At 48.0% G+C, this 22,590-nt stretch overlaps 3 protein-coding genes across 7 annotated transcripts in view; 2 read left to right on the forward strand and 1 right to left on the reverse strand.

Moving 5' to 3' along the window:
• The first annotated feature begins 2,793 nt into the window (after window positions 1-2,793).
• Window positions 2,794-3,380, forward strand: LOC120961010 (ubiquinol-cytochrome-c reductase complex assembly factor 2). Of its 3 annotated transcripts, none has more exons than XM_040384552.2 (2): window positions 2,794-2,937; window positions 2,982-3,380. In XM_040384552.2, the coding sequence occupies exon 2, from the start codon at window positions 3,063-3,065 to the stop codon at window positions 3,372-3,374; it is 312 nt and encodes a 103-aa protein (XP_040240486.1). In that variant the 5' UTR covers window positions 2,794-2,937; window positions 2,982-3,062; the 3' UTR covers window positions 3,375-3,380. The 3 variants fall into 3 exon arrangements, with proteins under 3 accessions (XP_040240486.1, XP_040240485.1, XP_040240484.1); XM_040384551.2 differs by having other exon boundaries at window positions 2,795-2,937; window positions 3,048-3,380; XM_040384550.2 differs by having other exon boundaries at window positions 2,796-2,937; window positions 3,008-3,380.
• An 8-nt stretch (window positions 3,381-3,388) lies between these two features.
• Window positions 3,389-4,616, forward strand: LOC120961009 (probable methyltransferase-like protein 15 homolog). The gene has a single exon (XM_040384549.2). It carries the CDS (start codon window positions 3,389-3,391, stop codon window positions 4,541-4,543), a length of 1,155 nt encoding a protein of 384 aa, XP_040240483.2. The 3' UTR covers window positions 4,544-4,616.
• Window positions 4,617-4,683: 67 nt separating this feature from the next.
• Window positions 4,684-22,590, reverse strand: part of LOC120961008 (tyrosine-protein phosphatase 99A) — a 45,624-nt gene continuing 27,717 nt past the window's right edge. The window contains exons 8-16 of one of the 3 annotated variants that reach the window (XM_040384547.2): window positions 15,108-15,314; window positions 14,728-15,005; window positions 14,516-14,632; window positions 14,292-14,434; window positions 10,933-11,225; window positions 10,087-10,853; window positions 9,712-10,008; window positions 9,356-9,624; window positions 4,684-9,275 (exon numbers count right to left, since the gene is read on the reverse strand). In XM_040384547.2, coding sequence (XP_040240481.2) covers window positions 8,684-9,275; window positions 9,356-9,624; window positions 9,712-10,008; window positions 10,087-10,853; window positions 10,933-11,225; window positions 14,292-14,434; window positions 14,516-14,632; window positions 14,728-15,005; window positions 15,108-15,314 — 2,963 coding nt within the window. In that variant the 3' untranslated portion in view covers window positions 4,684-8,683. Of the gene's footprint in view, window positions 9,276-9,355; window positions 9,625-9,711; window positions 10,854-10,932; window positions 11,226-14,291; window positions 14,435-14,515; window positions 14,633-14,727; window positions 15,006-15,107; window positions 15,315-15,525; window positions 17,178-22,590 lie in introns of those variants that run through there. The other 2 variants (XM_049606792.1, XM_049606791.1) reach the window with 2 other exon arrangements.

Here is a 22,590-nt window from a genome sequence, read left to right on the forward strand (position 1 = left end):
GATGATCGTCATGATGTTCAACCTTGCGTATTCGACCGTGCGTGCCTCCTCTCTGATACGCCTATGAGTTCTGTGTCGTTCATAGCTACACGACATGCTCGTCTTGGGTTCAACTCTCAGATAGATCGAGCCCGGTATTACATAACTCCTTAATTGATCCTTAGCCAGCCCATTAGAAGGCATTAGTCATTAGAGTTAATGCCGATCGATACTAAAACCAACATCGGTCAGCTTAATCTCAAAGCAAACATTATTATATATAGTTCCATGCCTGTTTTCAGGGGTGGCATACGCGTAAAAATCGCATAAAATACGAAACATATATCAAAAAACTTCCACTCTAATATGAATGCGTAAGTCGGCAGCTCTTATGCTAAATGAAAAGTGTTCTACAAAATGCCCTTGATGAAACCAACCCGTCGTAGTCCCAAACTAAACACCAATACCGATATCATCTGTCCGCCAATTCCTAGCGAAACCAATCGAAAGCATGCACAATAATGCATTGCGACAGTTTGGTGGTTAAAATTAGTTCAATCGAACGCGCTAATCTTAGCCAGTCAGCCAGCCAGCCAGCCGTCCGATAGGGCCAACGTGCAGCCGTGGTGGAAGAAAAAAGAAATGGAATGCTCGCAGGCAAATTAATCAAAAACGCTTCGCATAAAGCTGACCAGGTACGACACCACACGTGACAGCGAAGGGGCCCTGTGATGGTGATGATGACGATACCGCCCCGCGCATTGATGCATTAATCTTACGTAGTCGACGTACTGGCTGGCATGCAGTCAGAGCGTCCCCGGGGACGGTTCCAGTAAGTCAGTGGCAGGAAATGGTTGATTACGGATTTCCCCAAGACATCCCAGGGACGGAGAAAGGGGGAAAATGTAGGATTGACGCAATAATGATCGCAACGGATTCGGGCCGATTGGAAGTTCCAATTGGGAACTGGGAATGATAGGTGAAGAAATGACACAAGGATGGTAAAGTGTGGGTTTAGGCAATTAATTACAACATAATTAACTCGAATTTCAGAAATACAATGTATCTATACCATAATTATCTTCGACTTAACAGGGTATGTCGGATGGTCTATTCGATAGAAGTGACGGTTCCTACAAGACCGAACAGAATCGAACTCCAATCGGTCTATTATCGGTCATCCCCTTGAAAGGACAGACTAAACATAATTCTTGAAAATATGGGGGTATAGTAGGCCGTCATATGCCCTTCTCATGGTCATTACGCCAAAAAGAAGCAGAACATAATGTTCCAATGTACTGAGCCCAGCCGAGGTTCGATTCCAAACTGAATCCGCGCAAACATTTTTGCAAATATTTGACAATTTAGTAACGTGTGATAAATAAAAGTCCACCATGCCTTTATAATGGTATGAGCCCTGTGTTGTATTAAATATTGTAAATAATATTACGACAAGATAAAAAAAGAAAACAATTACATCGAATGGGAAAGTAACCCTGAACTGAACCGGACAAAAAGTGTTTTTTTTTGTTTGTTTACTGTTCCGAAACACATCCAAGCAAACCACATTTTGCTCTGCGTGCTGCTTTCTTTCTTCTCTCTCACTCTACTGGTTGTATGTGCAAATATGATCCTCTCTCTCCTTCCTTCTTCTACTTACGTACCTTAGCGTTTAGTTTAACAAATATTGAATACACATGCACAGAACGCACGAAAAATGCCACCATAAATTAAACACCGACCACCGCAACCTTCCGTGCTCGGTGGTGCCACTGTCAACTGTGCATTTGGCGCGCTTTCTAGCAACGGGCTGCCGGTGACTCATCTCCTCCAGCGACAGCTTTTACTGAACGAATCCAACTGCAGAGCAGAGTGCATAGATTATTTTCAATGCGGCATATACGCACACAGCCACGCACTGGCATATCGAAAAGAAAAGGTGCGTTCGGAGGGGAAGTACAGGTACGCTGGGTACATGGTGCTGTACGTACCTGTGCCGTACTGGACAGCGGTACTTCAAAAGCAAAGGGGTGCTAGGCTATGTTGCCGGGTGCATTGGAATTGCTAAGATTTTGCGTATGAAAAATAGATTGCTTGACAGTTTCAACAGTTTGTTCGTGCAACAGAACGGAAATACCCGGTGACGGTATAATAAGATATTAATCAAACTAACCTAATGCAACCGTCCTACCTCGCCCTCGCCCACCCATTCAATCTCTCTGTACCGCATCGCAAGAGGGTGGCATTTTTTTAGAACACGAATCGACCATTGCTGGTCAATTGGAGTCTGTCTCTCAAGGAGCGGAATACTCAGGGCCATGCCCTTGCGGCTGGTTGGTTCCCGCCCGTTCGATATCGGATATCGAAGTTGGCGGAGACACTCTCGAGCAGCGGAACATTCGGTTGCCAAACGTCGCGGAACGATGTGAAGCGTAACGCAGTTTGGAAAATATCGACCGATCGCGTGTCAGCTCGTGGCACCCGGTCAGGGCTCAGGTGTCGGATGTAATTTTATCGTTATCGATGTTGGCCAAGGGGTGTGGAATCCTGTGTCAGGAAAAGTATTGGTGCATTTCGTTGCGCCAGCCAAATAATCGAAGGGCCAATAGTAGCTTAAAGTATTTTACATAACAGTTTGTATCTTTTGATGAGAAAGAAATGTAATAACGAGACAAAAAAAACACACAAAGTAAAAAAATACACGCATCTCTGAATTAATTTCAAATTGAAATTCTAACCAGCGCAGTGTGTAGGATGTCACATGTTTATTTTCAACGCATTCATCGTTTGAGAGCTGTCACTGCGCACGACCGTACGAAATCCCTGTGTCCATTTGTCACAACAAAGCATTGCCAGTTTTTCCCGTCCCAAAACACGGCGATTTCATCTCTGGCGTAATCTTTCCTTGCTTGCGGAAATTGTGCATCGATGTAGAGCGCATCGAATCAAAATCAAAAGGTAATTCATAACACTCCTGCACGATTCACCCACTTTTCATTCAGGAAAACCCGGTTTTTAATCAAAACAGCTTACACCTTTTCCCATCCCCCTCACCTCCATCATCGCAGAGCGCGCACGGAACTATGTCCCAGCACTACAAGAACTTCCTGAGCCTTTTGGAACGGTGGCCGGTCGACAAGAGTAAGGTGGGCCGCGACTTGGGACAGTATCTGCGCGATCAGCTGACGGCCGTGCTGGGCTCCTCGAACATTGTCGCCGTCAAGGACGATCGTCTTCAGCGGCAGTTCCACTCGCTGGAAAATATTGTCAACGACGTGCACGCGAACCGGTACCCGCGCACCCTTAAATCGACCGCCACCGGGCTGACCGGGGAACAGTGCCGTGAAGTGTTGTCCACCGAGTTCCTAGAGATTATACAGAAGAAGAAAGAATAGACGGGGGGTGCACGATGGTGTGGCACGGTTTAGGAGGGGCAGTGGCGGTAGTAGCGATAGTAGGACGAACTAGTTTAGGTAGGTCAAAGGGCATCGCGCGAAGATGCTATTCGCCGGTAGCAACCGGTGCTAAAGCGCCCCTTCACCGGGCCGTGATGGCAACGGAAACGGTAAAGTTTTTTGAGCCACAGCGCGACCAGGTGTTTATCGATATGACGTTCGGTGCGGGCGGTCACACGCGTGCCCTGCTCGAGGCCGCTCCCAGCTCGACGGTGGTCGCCCTCGACCGTGATCCACTCGCGCACCGGTTGGCGTGTGAAATGGCGGCGCAGTTTCCCGGCCGCATCGTACCGCTGTTGGGCCGATTTTCCGAACTTCCGGCCCTGTTGCGCACGGTCGAGGGGCTTGATCGGCAGCGGCATTTCGACGGTGTGCTGTTCGACTTCGGCTGCTCCTCGATGCAGTTCGATGAAGCGGCCCGTGGCTTTTCCATCTCGCACGATGGGCCGCTCGATATGCGCATGGACCGGGACCGCTGTCCCGAGCAGCTGTCCGCGGCCGAGGTGCTCGCACGCATCCAGGAACCGGATCTCGTGCGCATCCTCAAGGTGTACGGGGAGGAAAAGCAGGCGAAAAAGATTGCCCGCGCGATCGTGAATGCACGGTTCACGGTGAAGCGCATCGAAACGACGGCCGAGCTGGCGAACATTGTGGCGCACTGTCTGAGCCAGGGCGAGTCGGCCGGCGGGCAGGGTACGTACGACTTCCGCCAGGACAAACTGCGCCGGCCAGCGCACGTGGCGACGAAAACGTTCCAAGCGCTGCGTATCTTCGTCAACAACGAGCTGAACGAAATCAACTACGGGATGGTGCTGGCGAAGCATCTGCTCCGTACCGGCGGCAAGCTGGTAACGATCGCGTTCCACTCGCTCGAGGACACGATCGTGAAGCGCCATCTGACCGGGCACGTGGTGGACGATGTGGCGAGCCGCGTTCCGCTGCAGTACGTTAGCCACACGCTGGCGCACGAAACGGAGGCGATGCAGGAGATGATGAAGCCGCACTGGAAGCAGATGCACAAGCACGTGATGGTACCGACGGACGAGGAGGTGGCCGAAAATCCGAGAAGCAGGTCGGCTAAACTGCGCGCCGCCGTACGGTTGAGCTGAGGGCGAGCACCACCACGCCGCGACGAATGAATAAAACTGAAACCAAATCTGTGTTAGCGATTAGTCACAACAACTGCCATGAGAGTATTTTTTTATATGCACTATCGAACGAGAAAGAGAAAATCGGACACAGTCAGCAGTCACGCTCTGTACGGTTTTTGTATTATCAGTTGTGGTTTTAATTTTCACATAAAATATTACATGTATTTACTTCGATTTCTAACTGCGGCCCCAGCGGGAGAAGGCTCCCATGCTTTCTTTCCACCCATCACAACACCCGAAGGATGGCGCACGCGCACGTCGTTTTCGCGCGCATATCTGCGCTCCGTGCGTGCGTGCGTGCACGCGTGCTTTCCGGTGCGTACCTCTGGCGGCTAATTTTCAGTTTGTTTGTTTTTGTGCATTTCAGGTATGGCGTCGGCCACAACAGTCCATCTAAATCGCTAGTCTAATCGAATAACTTTCTATTATCCACTTCGTTCCTATTAATCATTGATCATCTGCCGGTTCTGCCTGTGCGCATACAGTTGTTTGTTTGTTTTGTTTTGCTACTTATCAACACGATCAAATGATCCGTTCGTTTTTAGATGCGTTTACAACATTCCGGGACGCTGCTGACCCGCTGCTACGGTGTGAAGTTTCCTTAGTGGAGTGGATCCTTAAAAACTATGTATGTTCACATCATGCCGGGGCAACAAATACATCACACACACCTGTAGAGCACTGCGGGGGGCACGGGCCGCAATACGATTGTTCTTGTCTGGTAGGAGATCGTTACTGATCGCTCGTTGGCGCTTACTTTAACGGACTTTTTCATTCTTCTATCATTCTTGTTTGTTTGTTTTACTCAACGTTTTTGTTCAAAGCATTCGTTCCTTTTCCCCTTTCATTATTCATGGACACCTGCACAACAAACAATAATTCCATGCTTGCGGGCACGTGTGCTTCCCTTGCTCCTGTCTTCTTCACAGGGGAAAGTAGTTTGTTTTAATTTTTCATAATTTATTTCAAGCCTAATTTAAATTTGGTTTCTTTTTCAGTTTTGTTCTTGTAGTAGTTTGTAGTAGTAGTTTGTAGTAGTAGTTGTAATACGTGGCACCATCGAGCTAGTGCCCTCTCTTAATGTTTGATTTTAGTTTTTACTTTACTTACTACTGCGTTCAGCACAACGCGGGGGGTGTGATTTACACGTTCCTTCCTTCCTTCCTATCGACGTTGTTTGTTTTGTGCGGGTATGCAAAATTTTCCTAATTTTTTGTTTGTTTGTTCTGCAACGAGTGGTTCGCATTCGCAATTCTTTAGCTAAAAGAGATATACACGGTTGAAATTTCTACTAGGTTTACTTGTGAACGTGTTGGCTTTTATGCGATGTTGTTTTTGCTACTTGGTTTGTAGTCGCGTACGCTCCTAATTAATCGGTTCGATTTTATGTTCTTCTGGGACGTTGCGTGCTGTTGTTGTATTGTGTGCTACGGAATACTGACTAATCGTGGAAGAACGTGGGGAACGATGATGATGGTATGGTATGTGGTAAAAGTTTTCCTAATACTGTGTGTTCCACTGTATAATCGGGAATGGGGTACACCATGTGGAATGCTTTTCCCCCTTCTTCAGAGCACGACGACACAACAGCTGATGCTGGGGGAAGGAGAGTTGAGCGATTTGATTCGTTTCTTCTAAGGATAAGGAACTGTAAAAAACGGCTGCTTGAGTATCAATCCCTTTGCACACGTTTGCAGCGAAATTTTCTTCTCCCTCAACCTTTGCACGCCTTCGTTAAGGCGGCAAATCTTCGCTACACTCCAAATATGAATGCTAGCCGATTGTATGTATGTGTGTGTGTTTGTAATTGTGTGATACTCGTTAACTAATGTAGCTTTCGTTGGTTTTCGCTAAACTATGCGCTAAACTCCCTTGTGTACACTAATAGGAATTGGGAAACTCTCAGCCGCACGTAGCGCATTCACACTTGGGGAGGGAACAGGTATGATTCTATTAGAGAAAATAGACAGGGATTTGAGTTCTGTTGTCAACACACAGGTGGTGTGTGCGGGGGCCTGCTCTCTACGGTCTTCTACAATCTAGTTTTAATCACATTTTATAATAACCGTACCCAATTCGCGCGACGTTATTCCTGCCTTATCCTGGACCTTTGACTGTGTGCTGACGCTGTTTATCATTTGTTTAATGTGTAATTGCCCGGAAATGTAGCAGCTCCTTTTATAATGGACAGCTGGTGGGGGCGGCCGTTGCGCCGTCTTGTGGACTCCCTTGTGTGTGCACCTTGTGTGGGACTTAGCTTCGTGAATTGTGCAAAGATTGAATGTATTTTGGCACACAGCACGCATCTTTCACGCATCATCACGGCGGCCTATCAGGGCGTTGATTTGTGGGTGACGGGAATGAGAAATGTTTTAATCAAATCCTGCTTTTCTCTAAAGTCTTTGTGTGCATTTTTCTGTTTCTTAACTATATCCAACCGGGGTTTCTGTGTGGTTTTGCATCGTTTTTCAACGCACGCGCGCTTCCATTAACTATACTTTGCACTTTTTGTTCGATACTGAAGAAGTTGTTTCGATATCGGTTTGTTCTATTATTCACTCAGCGTCGCCGTATCGCCGGTGTACGATTTGTGCTGCGTGTTTGTGTCCACACTTTTGCTTGGTCTAAAGGTTGACAGACGGGGCAAGAAGCTTAGAAAACCAGTCTTTATATCTCATCGTTTTCTCTCTCTGTCTCTCTCCCTCTCTCTATCTTTCTCTCATTCGTATGATTTGTTTTTATCTTAACGTTACTTTTATCTAATAACGTTTTGTTTTTTTTTTTACTGTTTGTTGCTCACATCACTGTGTATGGTCAATTGGCCAAATGAGCGAGCTATGGCCTGTACCTTGGGGCATGCTGATGTAGAAAGAGTGTTGAATTGTGCGGCCTAACGACCGTTTGGGCTGACTTAGTTCGACATAAAATATTTGAATTTCAAATCAAACGGATCCGACACTGGTGCGCGCATCCAGTGGTGTTACGTATGAGACACAACCAATTGGAATAGGATCGGATATTTGCGCATTTTAAGGATTGTTCGTCCTTTGTGGGGAGTGTTTCCAGTACAGCTGTCCACTCTGTACGACATGGCCCGGGCGATTCGAATGCTTGCTTAGCGGTAATTATGGGGCAATTATAATGACTATATACAAATCGTAACTATTGTAGGTATTATGGTACTAAACTTGTCGTAAACAACGGCACTTAAGCAGCTGAACTTAACGTCCGTGCACCAATGAGTTGGAAATGAGCGCGATCGAACGAAGAGGGGAGCGCTAGCTCCACGAGATTCGTTCGAAACCCACTACACGAAATGAAGTAGTAGAAACTGTGGAATCATAATCAATATGATTATCTTTTTCTTTTTCTCTCTCGATAGAAATCTTCCTCAATATAAGCGGAAAAGGGAAATAATAAAAATGCACAACTACCATTGGCTGAGCAGTATCGTTTTCTTAGAACAAGAACTATTTGCTTGCTGGCAATAGTTTGCAGTGTCTGTAGGATGCTACAGGGTGGACTGGTAGCCACACACAGTTAAATCAACTATCTTTTTACGACCAAAGCGCTCAATTGTGGCGCGCATTTTTATACCGAACTTTTGACGACTAGATTTAGTGCATATTTGTGTAGGTGTATGTGTGTGTGTTTCGCAGTTGCATATCAGGATTAGTTCGGTAAAGGTCCTTTAAGGATTAACGAGTACTAAATGGTAATATCTCACAACAGCGGGTGCTGTTGGTGGCGCCGTCGCACAAAAGCAGCAATCGGGCCCGGCATGCGCATTCGTTACATTACATATACTAAATACTGATCTTAAATTATATCTGTATAAATTGGTCACGACGTATTTATAAACGGTATAAAAGTGAATGCTGTCCGGTAAAATATGACAAATCGGCCACCAAAGAGAGGGAAGCGATAGGAGCGTTCCAGCCATTGGGGTCTCTTCTGCGCCTCGCTCCTCTCTTCAGCAATAACCTCAAAAAATCCTTGCAAAAATAAGGACATATTAAATGCAAATAAATACTTTCGCCCGCATTCACCCGCAGGAAGCTTCTGCAGCCAGGGCAAACTAGTTGGGAGATTTACGATTTACGTCTGATTGTGGTCCAGGTTTAGATGGTGATTGCCGGTGGCTACCACGACCGACAGCTCGTCGTTGTCGTCACCGTTCATCTTCACGATCACGGTACCACCGTTCTGCAGTGTTGCGGGTGGCGGCGGCGTCGTTCCACCGATCCCTATCATGGGTGGGCAGACGGAGTTCGGTGTGCCCGCTACCACGCCCGGAATCGTCATGCCCGGCGGCGCATTAATCGAGGTGGTCGTTGTAGTGGTTGTCGTCGTTGTGCCATTGCCCACCCCGTCCGGGGTGCCACCGGTGAGCTGATTGTTAATGCTGCCATTGCTGCAGATTTTGCTGTACAGGTCGGGTGTCGCCGTCATCATGGCCGCATCGTCGAACTCGGTACGCAGCTCGGTGCACTTGAGCAGCCCGAGATCTTTCGGCATGTACGACAGTATCCGATAAATTTGCCGAATGTCATCGTACGACGTCCAGATGCCCGGTCGCTTATTGTGGTACAGTTTGGCGTAGGTGTAAATGTTGGCGGTCTGGTCGTACTCTAGCTGCATCGCTAGCGAGCTGATGGCGCAAAACTGGCACGCCTGGAACCCACCGTATCTGGGGACGGGATGCAACGGAAGCATGTTAATTGTCGTTTGTCGGGCTGAGCAATCACTACGACTGTACGAATCACTTACCTGTCCACTACCACAATCGGCCCATTCCTGTATTCGCTGCAGCGTTCGTGGACACGCACGGCGAAGTCGAATATCGAGCGCGTGTTGTTCATGTCGGGCCAGCCAGGATTTTCCAGCATCTTGACGCTCAGCTCGTAATCGTCCTGTATCGATTGTATGACAAAGTTTCGCACGATGTGATTATCCTCCGACGTTTCCGACACCATCCGGATGCGATAGTAGTCGCTTTCGATCGGTTCCGACTCGTTAGGCCAAAATTGCAAGAAAGACTAAAGAAGAGACACAAAAACCGAGTGCATGAGTGTACGTTGCTATTCGTTACATTTGAAAGGTCATTGCCAAACATTTCCGCCTACCATATTGTCCACCGACGAGAGCAGTACTACTGTTTGAGCATTGTGATCCCATACCATCTGCCAAAAGTCTTTGAACGTCTCGATCACTGGATGCTGGGTGACGATAAAATCGCGTAGCCGGCGGAAACCGTGCAGCCAGGTGGCGTTGATGTAGTCGCTTCCTTCCACGCCCGGTTTCGGCGTGAGATGCACCCGGCTACCCTCCAACGGCACCAGCGAGCTACGATTCTTGATTGCATTGACCGGCTTCAGGGAGGAGGTCAAATTGATCTCCTTGGGCTGATAACTCACAATAAGCTGGCGAAGGAGAAAGGAACAAAACCCAGAAAATGAATCGATTTGGTTACAAAAAACAGGTGTACTATCCACACTCACCTTATACTGTGCATCGATGTAATCCAGATGGTTCACCAACCCACCGATCGCATCCATCTTGATGTTTGTCTCACCGCTAGTGATCGCCTCCACCAGCGCGTCATGGATGAAAATGTACTGCTCCTCCGTCTGCACCAGATAGTTGCGCTGGGCGCGAATGTACCGCAGAAAGCCGAACACGTTCAGCGAGCCCTTCGCCTCGATCTGCTTCAGCATTGCATCCAGCACGATGAACGTTCCCGTTCGGCCGACCCCGGCCGAACAGTGCACCACTATCGGGCCACCGTCCGGCAGGTTGGCGGTGGTTGATTTCTTCACAAAGTTAATCACCGGCAGCGGATGGTCGGGCGTACCGTGGTCGGGCCAGTTCGTGTAGTGATACTGGTAGACGGTTTTCTCCATTTGCGACTGTTTCTTCTTCTTCATCTTCAGATGCTTGATGTGCAGCGTTCTCACGGTGTACGTCGCCATCACGTCCTCCTTGACCAGGCGCACCTGTATAATACCGTACGTTTCGGTACCATCCTTCGGCCAGTACATATCACATTTCCGACGGCCCCGCTCGACCAGGTTCGTGATCATCACGATGACTGTGACGCGCTGCTCCCACACCATCCGCCAGAAGCAATCGAACGTGCCTGGCAGTGGGCCCTGGGTGCCGATGAATGCGCGCGGTTTCTGGTACCCATCGATAAAGTTAGCGTTGATGTAGTCAAGATGTTTCTTCTGCCCCGGCACTTGTCGCAGATGCACCCGGCTATGATCATCTGAAAAAGGTTGAGAAAGTATGAAATGAGAAAGCGTGAATTTTGGTACTCTACCACACTTTTCCACACACACACTTACAGGCGATCACATTCAGATACCGATTTTTGCCCTTGTTCTCCGGATGCTGCGAGTTCTCCGACGGGTACTCATCGTTGAGCGCTTCGCCCTGGATCGCTTCGTACTCCTTGCTGAAACCGATGTCACCGTCCGCGTGCAGTTGGGCAACGTGTTTCGCAAAGTCGGCCACCGCCACTGGTCCGCGCACTTCACCACCGATCTCGCTCGGTGCTTCCCAATCGATCAGTCCCGCCTGTGCGCCCTGACAAGGCTGCGGGTCGTCCAGATAGTAATAGGCCGCGTGGAAACACTTTCTGCAAATATAGCATACACGATGATAAAACATTAAAAGGGTGCTGCAATGAGGGATACAATTCATATGGGAGAGGAAAAATAACACTTTCAAAGCCAAAGGGTACGGTTAGTCTTGTTGTATGTTTCCCGCCTATCTTATCGATCACCAGGAAGTAGACGAATCTTACAATAAATTGATACAGTACAACAAGGAAGCTGGCACCCCACCACCATCGGTTATCGGTTATTCCTCGGCCTTTTCTTCTTCTTCTCAATTTTAGGACTCTTTTTTATCCATCTTGGAATCACAAGGTTTTCAACCACTGACCACTGACGAACTGCTGTACCTTGATGGGATCTTACACACAAACAAACAAAACAGTTTGATAAAAAGCTCGCTGCTGTGATTATTATCGTACCAAAGCAGCTGTAAAGAGCACCCGTCGCCAGGCAACATCTTGACACACTTCGGCGATATATCTCGGCTGCCCTCAGTTCGCAAGAGTAGATAAGTATCGTACCCCTTATTACTTCTAACAAGCCTGCGCACAACAGAACCGCACCTTGTGTTCCAAAAAATCATAAATCAAAGCGTACTCCAACCACAAACATGCAATTTCCTCTATGTCTAGAGCTTTTCCATGCTTTCGTCGTGGTTGTTGTCACCAATGCCACCATGATCGTATGTCGCTGTGGTATCCCCTCCTCTACTGTTGATGCGCGGACGGTACCGTTCCCGCCGCATGGCCGACTAATTGTTTAACGCTAATTTTGCTTTCGGCACAGGTGAGATAAGGTTATATCATTCTATTACTACTGACAGTTTTTTTCCTTCTTCCACCCTATCTGACGATGATGAATCACACACACGCTGACAATTATTCATTCCAGAGTAATTGAAAAGATTGACGCGACCGGAAAACGATTAGCAAACGGGGTTGCGGTTGCGCTTATGAACAAATGATTTTACACGTAGTCCATCTTTCCTTTGAAAGGTTCCATTGAATGCTGTTTAAGTACAATGCAATAATGATGGAAAGATCCCCAGCAAAACGCGTCTTAGCAGCAATGATCGTCGAATTGTAGTTATAATGTTTATTCTACCATTTAAAAAAGCAATCAATCACGTGGCATCGTCACCATGAACACTACTAACAATAGATCACTCACGTCGCTAAATGATCTCTGAACACTTCTACTCACATCAGCTTACACACAAGGCATACGTACGCCTTAGACAATCGTCGCTGTATGCTAGCTGCGAACATCGTGGTGTAGTATTTCCTAAGTAAAACTCACCTAATCCATCCACACCAAGGCGGCATTATGGTTCTTGGCAGCAAAATGCGTCGAACACAGCACCTCAACGTCGGGAAATGTTTAGCACCAGTTGAATGAATGAATAAATCGCACGAGTTATTTTCAAACTATCTTCCACCATCTGGACAAAGACACTTGAGCGTACTTTTCAACAAGCTGCTTTTGATTTCGTTCACGGAAGAAATAGTTCCAGTTTCTTAGAAAATAAAACATCCATTAATTAAAGTTTAAATGATACCAAATCACCGCTAACCACCGCACATACACACAAACACATTTGGAATGGAATTGCACGCATGTTAAAGCATCGCGTCGAATGTGCGCCGCGGGAGCGAACGAACACAGCTTCCAAGGTTTTCAAGATCGTCCTTGTCACTACTGACCGCCGATGTGAGATGGGTGCGTCGTCGCAGTCGTTTAGCTGTTTAGAGCATATAGCAATTGCTTAGATGCCTTAGAGGCGAACCACCGATCGACCGGTTCTGACTGGCCGATCTGACCGATTCACGACGCTCGCACGAGTGCGCGCGAAGCGATGCAAAGCAAAAACTGAGCGCTCAAGCTCGCGCCGCGCGTACGCAAGACGTTCGCGACGCGCGACTGCGTTCTCCGCGGTGAGAAATAGAGAGAGAGAGAAAGAGAGATATGGAGAAGCGGTAGTGTCGAGCAGTTGACGCTTCGCGCTTCGTGTAATTTTTATCTTTCTTACGGCCAGTATTAGATGTTTCTGCGATGGTTTTGGTGCGATGTATCTGTGGTGTGAACCACTTTACAAAATCGCGCAAAAGAAAACATTAATGATGTTTTTTGTAATAAACTAACAAACAAAACAACTAGGTTCAGTATATTGTGCAGTTCAAATTGCATGTAGTTATAGGTAAAGAATTTTTGTATCTATTTTACAACTATCTTTATTTTGTTAGACTGAATACTGCTATGAACACTGATAATTCGTTTTTAAAATAATTTTAAAACAGACATTTTTTTGTGCGTCATTCGATCAAAACCAAGAGGTATAGGAAAAGATAAAAGTAATTTCTTTATCTAGTTTAGAATCCCCTTATAGGTGGATCGATTCACTTGCAATAAAACCATATTGTTCGGTCGGTTTTGCCCAAAGACATAACATTAGACGATCGTCTATGTTTGTACAACAATCATCCAAACAAGGCTCTTTGCCGTTTGAAATTGGATACGCGTGTCGGGTTCGTGTGTGCAGCCGTCAGCTGTTGTTGCGCGTTCATTCGCACGCTTCCCGAACCAAAGTGCCATGGCAATGTTGTCGCTTCACTGCATTTGGTATCAAGCTGTAGCGCGAAATCGACCACCATCATAAAACCGATTTCTTTTCGACGCTTTCGTTCACTTCTATACGCACTACTACTGACAAACATTTAGTGCCCAGCAGTGTCCATCGTTTACACACGCCACATACACAAATTACACAGCACAGGTGCAGGGTTTGATAAGCGTCGCGGTGTGCAGCGATAAAATAGAAACAAAACTCAACACACAACAAACGGGAAAGTGAATCCCGGAACCCCAGGTATGGGGCGCAGACGCGTCTAACGTTTTTGTTTGTAAAACTGGTCACGAAGCAGCTGTAACACACTTGATTCGGTGCGTTTGCACAACAGATGGCCAAACGTTCGTTATCATAAGGTACTCAAAATTTTTTCCTATTCCAAAACTTTGCCACACCAACCCGGAAGTTTTGTTTTAGAAGCGATAATGTTTAGTGAAAATGCTATGAAAAAACCACTTACTTCCAAAGAATGAGCGCCAGCGCGATGAGCAGCACCACGGAGCAACTGAATACGATGCCGGCCAGCACCGCCAAGTCGTAATCGTCGTACGCCTGTCTTTGCGACTTTAGTGGAGCTTTCTCGCAGTTGGGTTGAAGTGAAATCTGTAAACAGAACGGTACAGAGAAGATCATTAGAAGGGTGATCTCGTAAAGGGAAGGGGGGCCGCGAATAAACACTCTCACCTTACGTGGCTCGGAATATGAACCGAGTATCATTTGCTTCGGATTGATAACGCTCGTCGATGCTGCGCGCACCTTTACCTCGTACACCGCGTTGCTCGTAAGGTTCGGAATGATCAGCTATAAAAGAGGGAGGGAAAAGAACAGAAAATAAGTTAAAATTTCAACCATTCCATACGTTTCCTCGCTCCATAAACCATTTCGAGCGAACGTACCGAAGTCTCCATGATGGAAGCATTGACCGTGATGCGTATCTCGCGAAACTCGTGGTACGCAATGTTCCGATAGCTAATTATGTACAGATCGATCGTATTGTAGAAGGTCTGCGGAATGCGCCAACCGTAGTACAGTGCATTGTGCGAGTGGCACGTCAGGTTGACCACCTTCGGTGCACTGGGACCGCTCACATCGGTACGCTGCGTCACCTCGGACGGTTTGCCGTCGTGCTTCTTCGTAAACGCCGTCACCAGAATGCGATACTCGGTGAACGGTTCTGTTGTGAAGGGGGGAGGGGAATAGCAAGAAGGAAAAGAAACAAACCGGTATGAAAAAGGTGCTGCTAAGCGCACTTTTCATCCCGTGTAGGGACACTTACTTAAATTCGATAGCGTGTAGTGATAGACCGAGTTCTGCATTTCGTTCAGCTTCAGTATCGGCATGTGCAGATCGGTCTGGTTTTGATGGATGTAGTACACCCGGTAGCCATGGATGGCCCCGTTAGCCTTTTCCGGTTCGCGCCAGGTCAGCTTGATCGTCGTGGATGTGACTTCCAGCACGGTCAGGTTCTGGGGTGGGCTTGGTTCTATGAGAAGGCACACAAACACAGGAAGAAAAAGAAAAAGAAAACACACACACACACACACACACACACACACACACACAATTAATTCGACTGTCCAATTTGCGGAGAGGAGGAAATGTGAGATCGATCATAAAAATGATGATGACAAATGCGTGTCTCATTTATCAGCCCATCAGCGCACACTGAGATTGGGGAGGAAACGTGTCTTTACCAATATCGTCGTCGGCCGAAAAGGTTGGATCGTGCGTGGAAGTGTGCGGTTCATCGTTGCTTGCCGCCTGCTCGATAGGCACAACACGAACCAGTGCCGGCGTGGAGGAGGAAGACTTCAGCGGCAATACGCGGGGTTTCTCAAAGTCCTGGTCCTCGAGCTCATCGTCGGCACTACCATCGCCGGCACCGTACGGATGAAGCACGGACGCTATGGGTTCGCGATCCGGCACGGGCAGCAGTGGAGTGCTTTCTAGTGCCTCCGTCGGGGGTAACGGTGGTGGTGTGCTGGTCATGTGGATTGCTTCCAGCGGTAAATTGTTCGAGCGTGGCGGAACCGTCGATTCCGTAGGAAGTGCCGATAACGTGCTGGTGGCGAAAGCGACTATTACCAGCAGGGTTCCTGACACCGGGGGCATCATCGTGTTTTGGCTGGCTGCAATCTTCATCGTAGAATACTGTTTCGTTCGTACTTCTTGCCTCTTTTTTATCGCTTGCTTTCCCGCTCACTCTCCCACACAAAAAAAACGGAGGACGGGGACCCTTCTTTAGTACTGCCGGGTGCGGGTGCGGTGAGTAATGGTTGTTGCAGGGCCGGAGTGTGCGCGTATGTGTAGGCCGGCAATCGGATGTAAAACTTGCACTATTGGCGTTTTTTTCTCTCTCTCTCTCTTCGCTTCACTTATGCACCAGTACCACCACCCCGGGACCGGTCGGTTCCTGTTTCCGCCGTGCCCTGCACTTCCGAACAGTTTGGGGCACAAGCACAAGCAGTGGAACGAGTTTCGCGTTGCCGATTTTCGTTCCGATGGATCTGTGTGTGTGTGTGTGTTTTTTTTGTTTCTTTGTTCTACACCCAACACACCACGGCTTCCAGTATGGAAGCGCACAGGGTTAAAGTTGCACGGGAAGATTTGGATTTTCGTTTCATTTTACGCCGTCGAAATGGGAGAGCTCAAACACGAGACACACGGGCGGCTCCGCTCGATAACGCGGCCACAACGCAAGTAATCAGTTTAGTTGGGGTCCATACACACACACACACTCGAGCGCAGGGAAGAAAACACATTCAATTGCAGGGGAAAGGTCAGTTAAGTGGCCGCCCCACTAATTCTCGACGGATGCTTCGCTCACAGCTTCAATTGCCATCAATTGAGCTCCGGTGCACAGGGCACGGTCGGGAGCGCGGGTTGTGTCCCCGGACCGACCCGCAGGAAGGGAGGAGTTGGAATGATTCACTCGGGGGACCACAGTGCAAACTTTTCACGGGCTCTGGCCAGGGCAGGTTTGTTCCTGCTTTCGCTCTCTCTCTCTCTCTCGCTCTCGCTTTGATGCCGGAGCGTATGGGGAGCACGGAGTGTTTCGATCGATTTCGGTGCTTGCTGCTTCTTCTGCTTGTTCTTCTTCTTGATGCTCTGCTGTGACCAGTTTTTGTTTTCCAAGCTCAGCCCAGGCGACCCATTCGTTCGCACGCGCTTCACTCCACTCGGACACCGGATGTGTATGTGCGACGCGCGGAAAACTTTCACGGCTTCATTTACTACGCGGAAAACCGTTTCCTACGCACATTTTCACCAATGTTTTAGCATATTTAAACACTGCCCTGCCTACGGTACGATTTTGCTCGAAAGCCATATTTGTTTTGACAGTCTGGCCCGTCACCGTATGTTTATCGTGCAAGGCCGAACGCTTGATGCCACTCCCGTGGCACAGGGTGCTTCGCGAACAGCTCGGTACAGCTGGCAGCGTTCTCTGGTGGTGAGTTTTGAAGGTAAGCTGGGTGGTCGTACAATCGTACCGTTGCAAATATGAATTTAATCTCTCGTTAAATTTTTATGTTTTTCTTTTCATTTTGGGATGCATTTTATGAAAAATCAGCATTTTAACACAACATATTTTGCGTAATGAAAAACGCACCTTGATTAAAAAAGTTGCTTTGCTGAAAGCCAAAGCCAGAATCACGCGTCTTACAGGGTTTCACACTTTATCTCAAGACCGCGGGACCCCTTCCCGAATTTGTCTTAGCCAAAGCCAAGACTGCGGTATGATGCTTGAAAACGTTGATGATACCTGAATTCATCGGATGCAATGCTGAATCTGCGGCACATTTCTTGAAACACACTGGTCCGCGCCGAGGACATGCGGTCGAATATTTTTTTTACACGGATAACCTTTGTGTACATCAGTGTATGAGAAACACCCAATTATCCTTTTCGTGTTTTTACCAAAAAAGACAATTTAATAAAACGAGTGAATGCATATTTCTGCAATTAAAATATTTACAAGTGTCAAGAAAGTAGTTTGAACTGTTTAAATAATGTTTTTTTGTAAAAACACGAAAAAAATAATAGGTTGTTTTCAGTACACTGATGTACACAAGGGTTATCCGTGTAAAAAAATATTCGACCGCATGTCCTCGGCGCGGACCAGTGTGTTTCGAGAAATGTGCCGCAGATTCAGCATTGCATCCGATGAATTCAGGTATCATCAACGTTTTCAAGCATCATACCGCAGTCTTGGCTTTGGCTAAGACAGATTCGGGAAGGGGTCCCGCGGTCTTGAGATAAAGTGTGAAACCCTGTAAAGCATACGTACTGTGATTTAAAATTGCCTTTGTCTAAATTGGGAACGATGCAATAGACAGCATAGTTGGAACGGATAGTTATCGATTTTTTCATAGCCAGCCTTCTCATTATCTATAGAAAGCCACATATTGACTTTGTAGATCAGTGAAAATCAAGAAGACAAAACCGACTCATGCTAGTGCTACTAGGCTGCACCGGAAAGCATCTAAAACGATTATAATAATTAAGCACTGGCTGCTTCGTGAAAGCTATCCCCAAAGGACGGCGCTGGCTACGGCGCTGGGGCCGAGATGTGGAAATGTGATAATTTTCTTTTCATAATTGAATGCCCCTGGAACCATTCCACCGGCTGCCGCGCCCCGCCCGAGAGGATATGCTAGCAGACAGCCGAGCAGAGGGACAGCGAAAACCCCCTCAGGATCATGGGTAATCAAAATTCTTCTCGAAGAAAAGCAGCGCAAAAAAGAAAAGATGCGAACTTATCCAACACAGCCAACCGCAGAAGTTAGCCAGGGGAAAGAGTTTTCGAGGTTGGCAAAGTAGAAAGTTCAATTCGGGGGGTTTAGGTTTGTTTTTTTTTCTCTCCACCGCTCTTTTTTCGTTGCGTTCTGCACCAAGTGTGTCGATGGGAAATGATTGCCCGCAGGCGTTGTACGCTCGTTGCGTCTCGGGTTTCACAACCGGTGGAAACCCATCGTCTATCGGTAATCCTATTAGGGGTAGGCCAGAACGATCGCAATACGCAGTACCGGGAAGTCGATGCCCCAGCGTGTGGGACTGTCTCGTCAATATGAAACCGCATGAAGCATGAACGTATCCTGGCGCGCGTTTTATTAAAACAGCCAAAAGTTCTCATGCGGAAATAGGATGCCATTTAAAGGAAAGCAACAGCAAGCAAACTCAGCAAGCGTTGATGAAAAGCGTTAAAGCTTTGCGCTTGGAATTGCGCGACACAGGCAAACCTGTCAACTGTCACACGCTGCATCATGTAGCTCTAATTGGCTGCATACACGACTGTATGCCACGCATTTTAGTGCATTTTTTGAGACCGTGCTTTCGCCTCTCACTCCCTTACTCATAATGCTTTCGTTGTGGAATTTGGAAATTAATTTTCTTCACCTTTCTTGCCACTCGAAATCTTGTGGATGCTGTGCTTCTAGGGTGAAGAATTTGCTCACCAAGGTACCAAGGTTGATGATCGGATATCGTGTGTGTGTGTGTGTGTGTGTGTGTGTGTGTGTGTGTGTGTGTGTGTGTGTGTGTGTGTGTGTGTGTGTGCTTGGAAGTGTGTGTGTATGGCAAAAAGAAGGACACCGCACAGCACGGAGCCCAAATGGACGGATAGATAGAACACAACCCGAACGGCTGTATGCAATTGGGGGGGTCTGTACGTGCCAAATGGTTCCTAGAGATGCAAGTGCAAAGAAAAGCGAGTGGCGACTGGCCTGCCATTCCTGCGTCGCCAGTCGTCGTCGGTGCTGGCTCGTTAGCAGTGAAAGATGGAGACGTTGCAATCATAGCTCGGATGGAAAACAAAGCTCATTATATGGGATGTTAGCTCTTTTTTTTCGTTCTATCGCCCCCTATCTCTCTCTCTATCATTCTGGCGTCCTTTTGTTAGATTTGTTTCTTCTGCACCCACTTGATCCACTTGAGCGAAGGACACACACACCGTCATTTCGCAAGTGGTCGTATGTGTGACGGTTGGAGAAACTTCGCAAGACCGGAGCATTGAGTCGTTCTTAATCTAGCGTCTGGCGTATCCACCAACACCAAACCGGCTAGACATCTCGAGAGAGAGGCGGCCAGAGGGTTTGGATGCCCACCGCCCGGGTACCAGAGGCGCGAGCGCCTTTTCTTTCCCATTCCCATCCAAGCACAGTGGTGGTGGTGTGCAGCCCGCGAAGGTGTGCCGCAAGCACGTGCCCATTCCGGCATTCACCATTGCCACACGGATATGTATGACCATGCTTTTAGCGTCATTGCATTGCATTGCTCCCTCGCGCGCGCTCCGTACGGGTTTGGTGAGGTTGGCGCTGTATGTTTGCCTTTTCTTATGCGCCACAGTCACTAGTCCATTGGGAGATGTACTTTGCTAATGATGAACCATTTACTCCCGTCCGCCCAGAGATGTCCCTACCACTGCTCACACGCGGGTACTTCACTTTTTGCCACTGTTGGCGCACTGCAACTGATGCGGCAGAAAACTTGACTCGCATTCTCGCATTGCTCAGATGGGGAGGGCGTCGTCGCAAGTGCAAGACGAGCAAAAAGAATGACGCCCCTTTGTCTTCACCGCTCGACATATGCGCGAGGACAACGATGACACCGGCAACATTACCCCTTGCCCCCGCCGTGACATGCATACCCCCTACGCTGCAACTCATGGCCACGGACTCACAACCGAAGACAAAGCAACACAACCCAGGGAAGGAATTACTCCCGCCAGCGCGCTCCGTACGCTGACGGATGCGACGGAAAACGTGGCCGAGACTTATGGCGCGACCGTGGCTTTTCGTGGCTGCACAAATTGCAAAACTGTTACATACATACATCCTTCCATCCCGGGAATTAATGCGTCGCGGAAGATGATGGGGTTTGATGCTTTCAAGTTTTACTGCCGTGTGCGCACCGTTGACATCATTTCACGGCTGCCAGAAAACACCCCCCCCCCCCCCCCCATCCCATTGCGGGTGGGCGGACGGGATACACTCCATCTCGTTCGGTTATTTTGTTTCGCAAGGGAACAACGGGAAAAGACACAACCGGGCCGAGGCGTGTGAGTGTTTGTAGTTTACCATCGCATCGTTGCCTTCCGGCCGATTGCGTTTGCGTTCTTTGCGCGTTGCCTTGCTTTGGCGCCAGCATCACGCCACTGCGTCCCGAGCTCCCGAGTGGGATTTCTACCGGGAAACGAGCGATGGAAGCATGAAAGGATATTTTTCCCGGTTTCTAGCCGTGATGATTATATCCTTGCATAGCCGGCAGAAATTGCATAACAAATGTATGTGCGCTACTGTCTGTGTGTGTGTGTGTGTGTGTGTCTGTGCATCGCACAACGCTTACACCAGATGCAGCTCGGGATGACGAAACGAGTTGCTGCTAGGTTTCGTTTTTAAATAATAATGTTTTGTGCTTCAACGAAAAAAACAACATCCTTCCTGGGCCTAAGGCCCCACCCTCGTACGATCCATCTCTGCCTGGAGCATTCATCTGTGCACTAGCGTGGTAGAACGCTTCATTTGCATATGCATCGGTCCCAACCCCATTCGGGAATGGAAATTAAAACGAATAATCCGCCAAAGCTTCAAAGCGCCAAATACACTGCGAACGAACGACCGCACCGAGCAGGATATGGTCCGCTTGGATGATAAAAACAGGTAACACCATTCACCTTACGAAATGTGTCACAAAATCAAACGACCAGCAAAACGCGTCGTTTTTGACACGTCGGGTCAATTCGCCGGGTGTGTCTAGTGTTCCCGGACACACGTTTGCACGGCTATCGCAGGGTTTCGGTCACTTTTCATTTTAGATCCGATGGATGATCGGGATCGGGAACGCGAAAAGGAGCAAAACCGTGGACGTGATTAAAACCAACAACATGCTCTTGTCGCACACGATGGCGACGGCACACCCAAAAGGGCACCCGTTACACCGTGTTACCGGAGTACCGGTTTCGCCTCAGCTCGTTATTGTGCTAGGGATCACTGCATTGTTTGCATGAAATTGTAAATTCCCGGCCGCTCGATCGGTGTTGCAAAGGTGTTGGAGACAACACAGACGCAAACAAGCAGTGCAAGTACATCTCATAAAACGCGAACATGTGTGAGGCGTTTTTGATGGCAAAAAAAAACCTTTTTATTCCATTTTCTCTAGCGGTCACCGGAGACTTCTTCTTCCCTAGTGGCCACCCGTGCATCGATGGTTCTATTTCTGTATTGTCACTTTTGCCGGAATGAAATAACACACACGAAGCGGAGTTTTATTAAACGTACCCAACGCAACGCAGCAGCAGCAGCATCATATCTAGGCATGTAAAAAGAGTGTCCCGCCTTGTGTCCCGTTGCATTGAATTCCGCTTTCCGAGCCGGGATTGCAGCGGCGTTTTTAACCGTGATACCGGGTATTGCTATCGGAAATAGGGAACGCTGGTATCCGCTTATTTCTATTTCCACTGAAAAATAAAGCATGATAGCATAGAACGGCGGGGGATGGAATCCCGAAAGTTCCACCCATACATGCCCGGAATATAGTGGAATAAGCGGGATGTGTGAGAAATTAATAAGAGTGAATGTGAACCACCCCAAAGCTCGCGCGGGTGGGCAGTGTGCTATTGTTGATAGATATATGTGCCGGAGAAGAATTCGCATACCCCGATACACAGCGTTGGAAATGGTTCCCCTTTTTTTGGCTTGTTTTTACCACTTTTATTACTGCAACGCGCACCCACCACGCGAATGAAATTAAATTGTATACTG

The sequence above is a fragment of the Anopheles coluzzii genome, chromosome 2 (assembly GCF_943734685.1).
Source record: "Anopheles coluzzii chromosome 2, AcolN3, whole genome shotgun sequence".
In the NCBI taxonomy this organism is placed as follows: domain Eukaryota; kingdom Metazoa; phylum Arthropoda; class Insecta; order Diptera; family Culicidae; genus Anopheles; species Anopheles coluzzii.

Bases quoted from the DNA above. Each gene is read 5' to 3' on its own strand.
- LOC120961009 (XM_040384549.2), top strand. From the start codon at position 3,389: ATGGTGTGGCACGGTTTAGGAGGGGCAGTGGCGGTAGTAGCGATAGTA.
- LOC120961010 (XM_040384552.2), top strand. From the start codon at position 3,063: ATGTCCCAGCACTACAAGAACTTCCTGAGCCTTTTGGAACGGTGGCCG.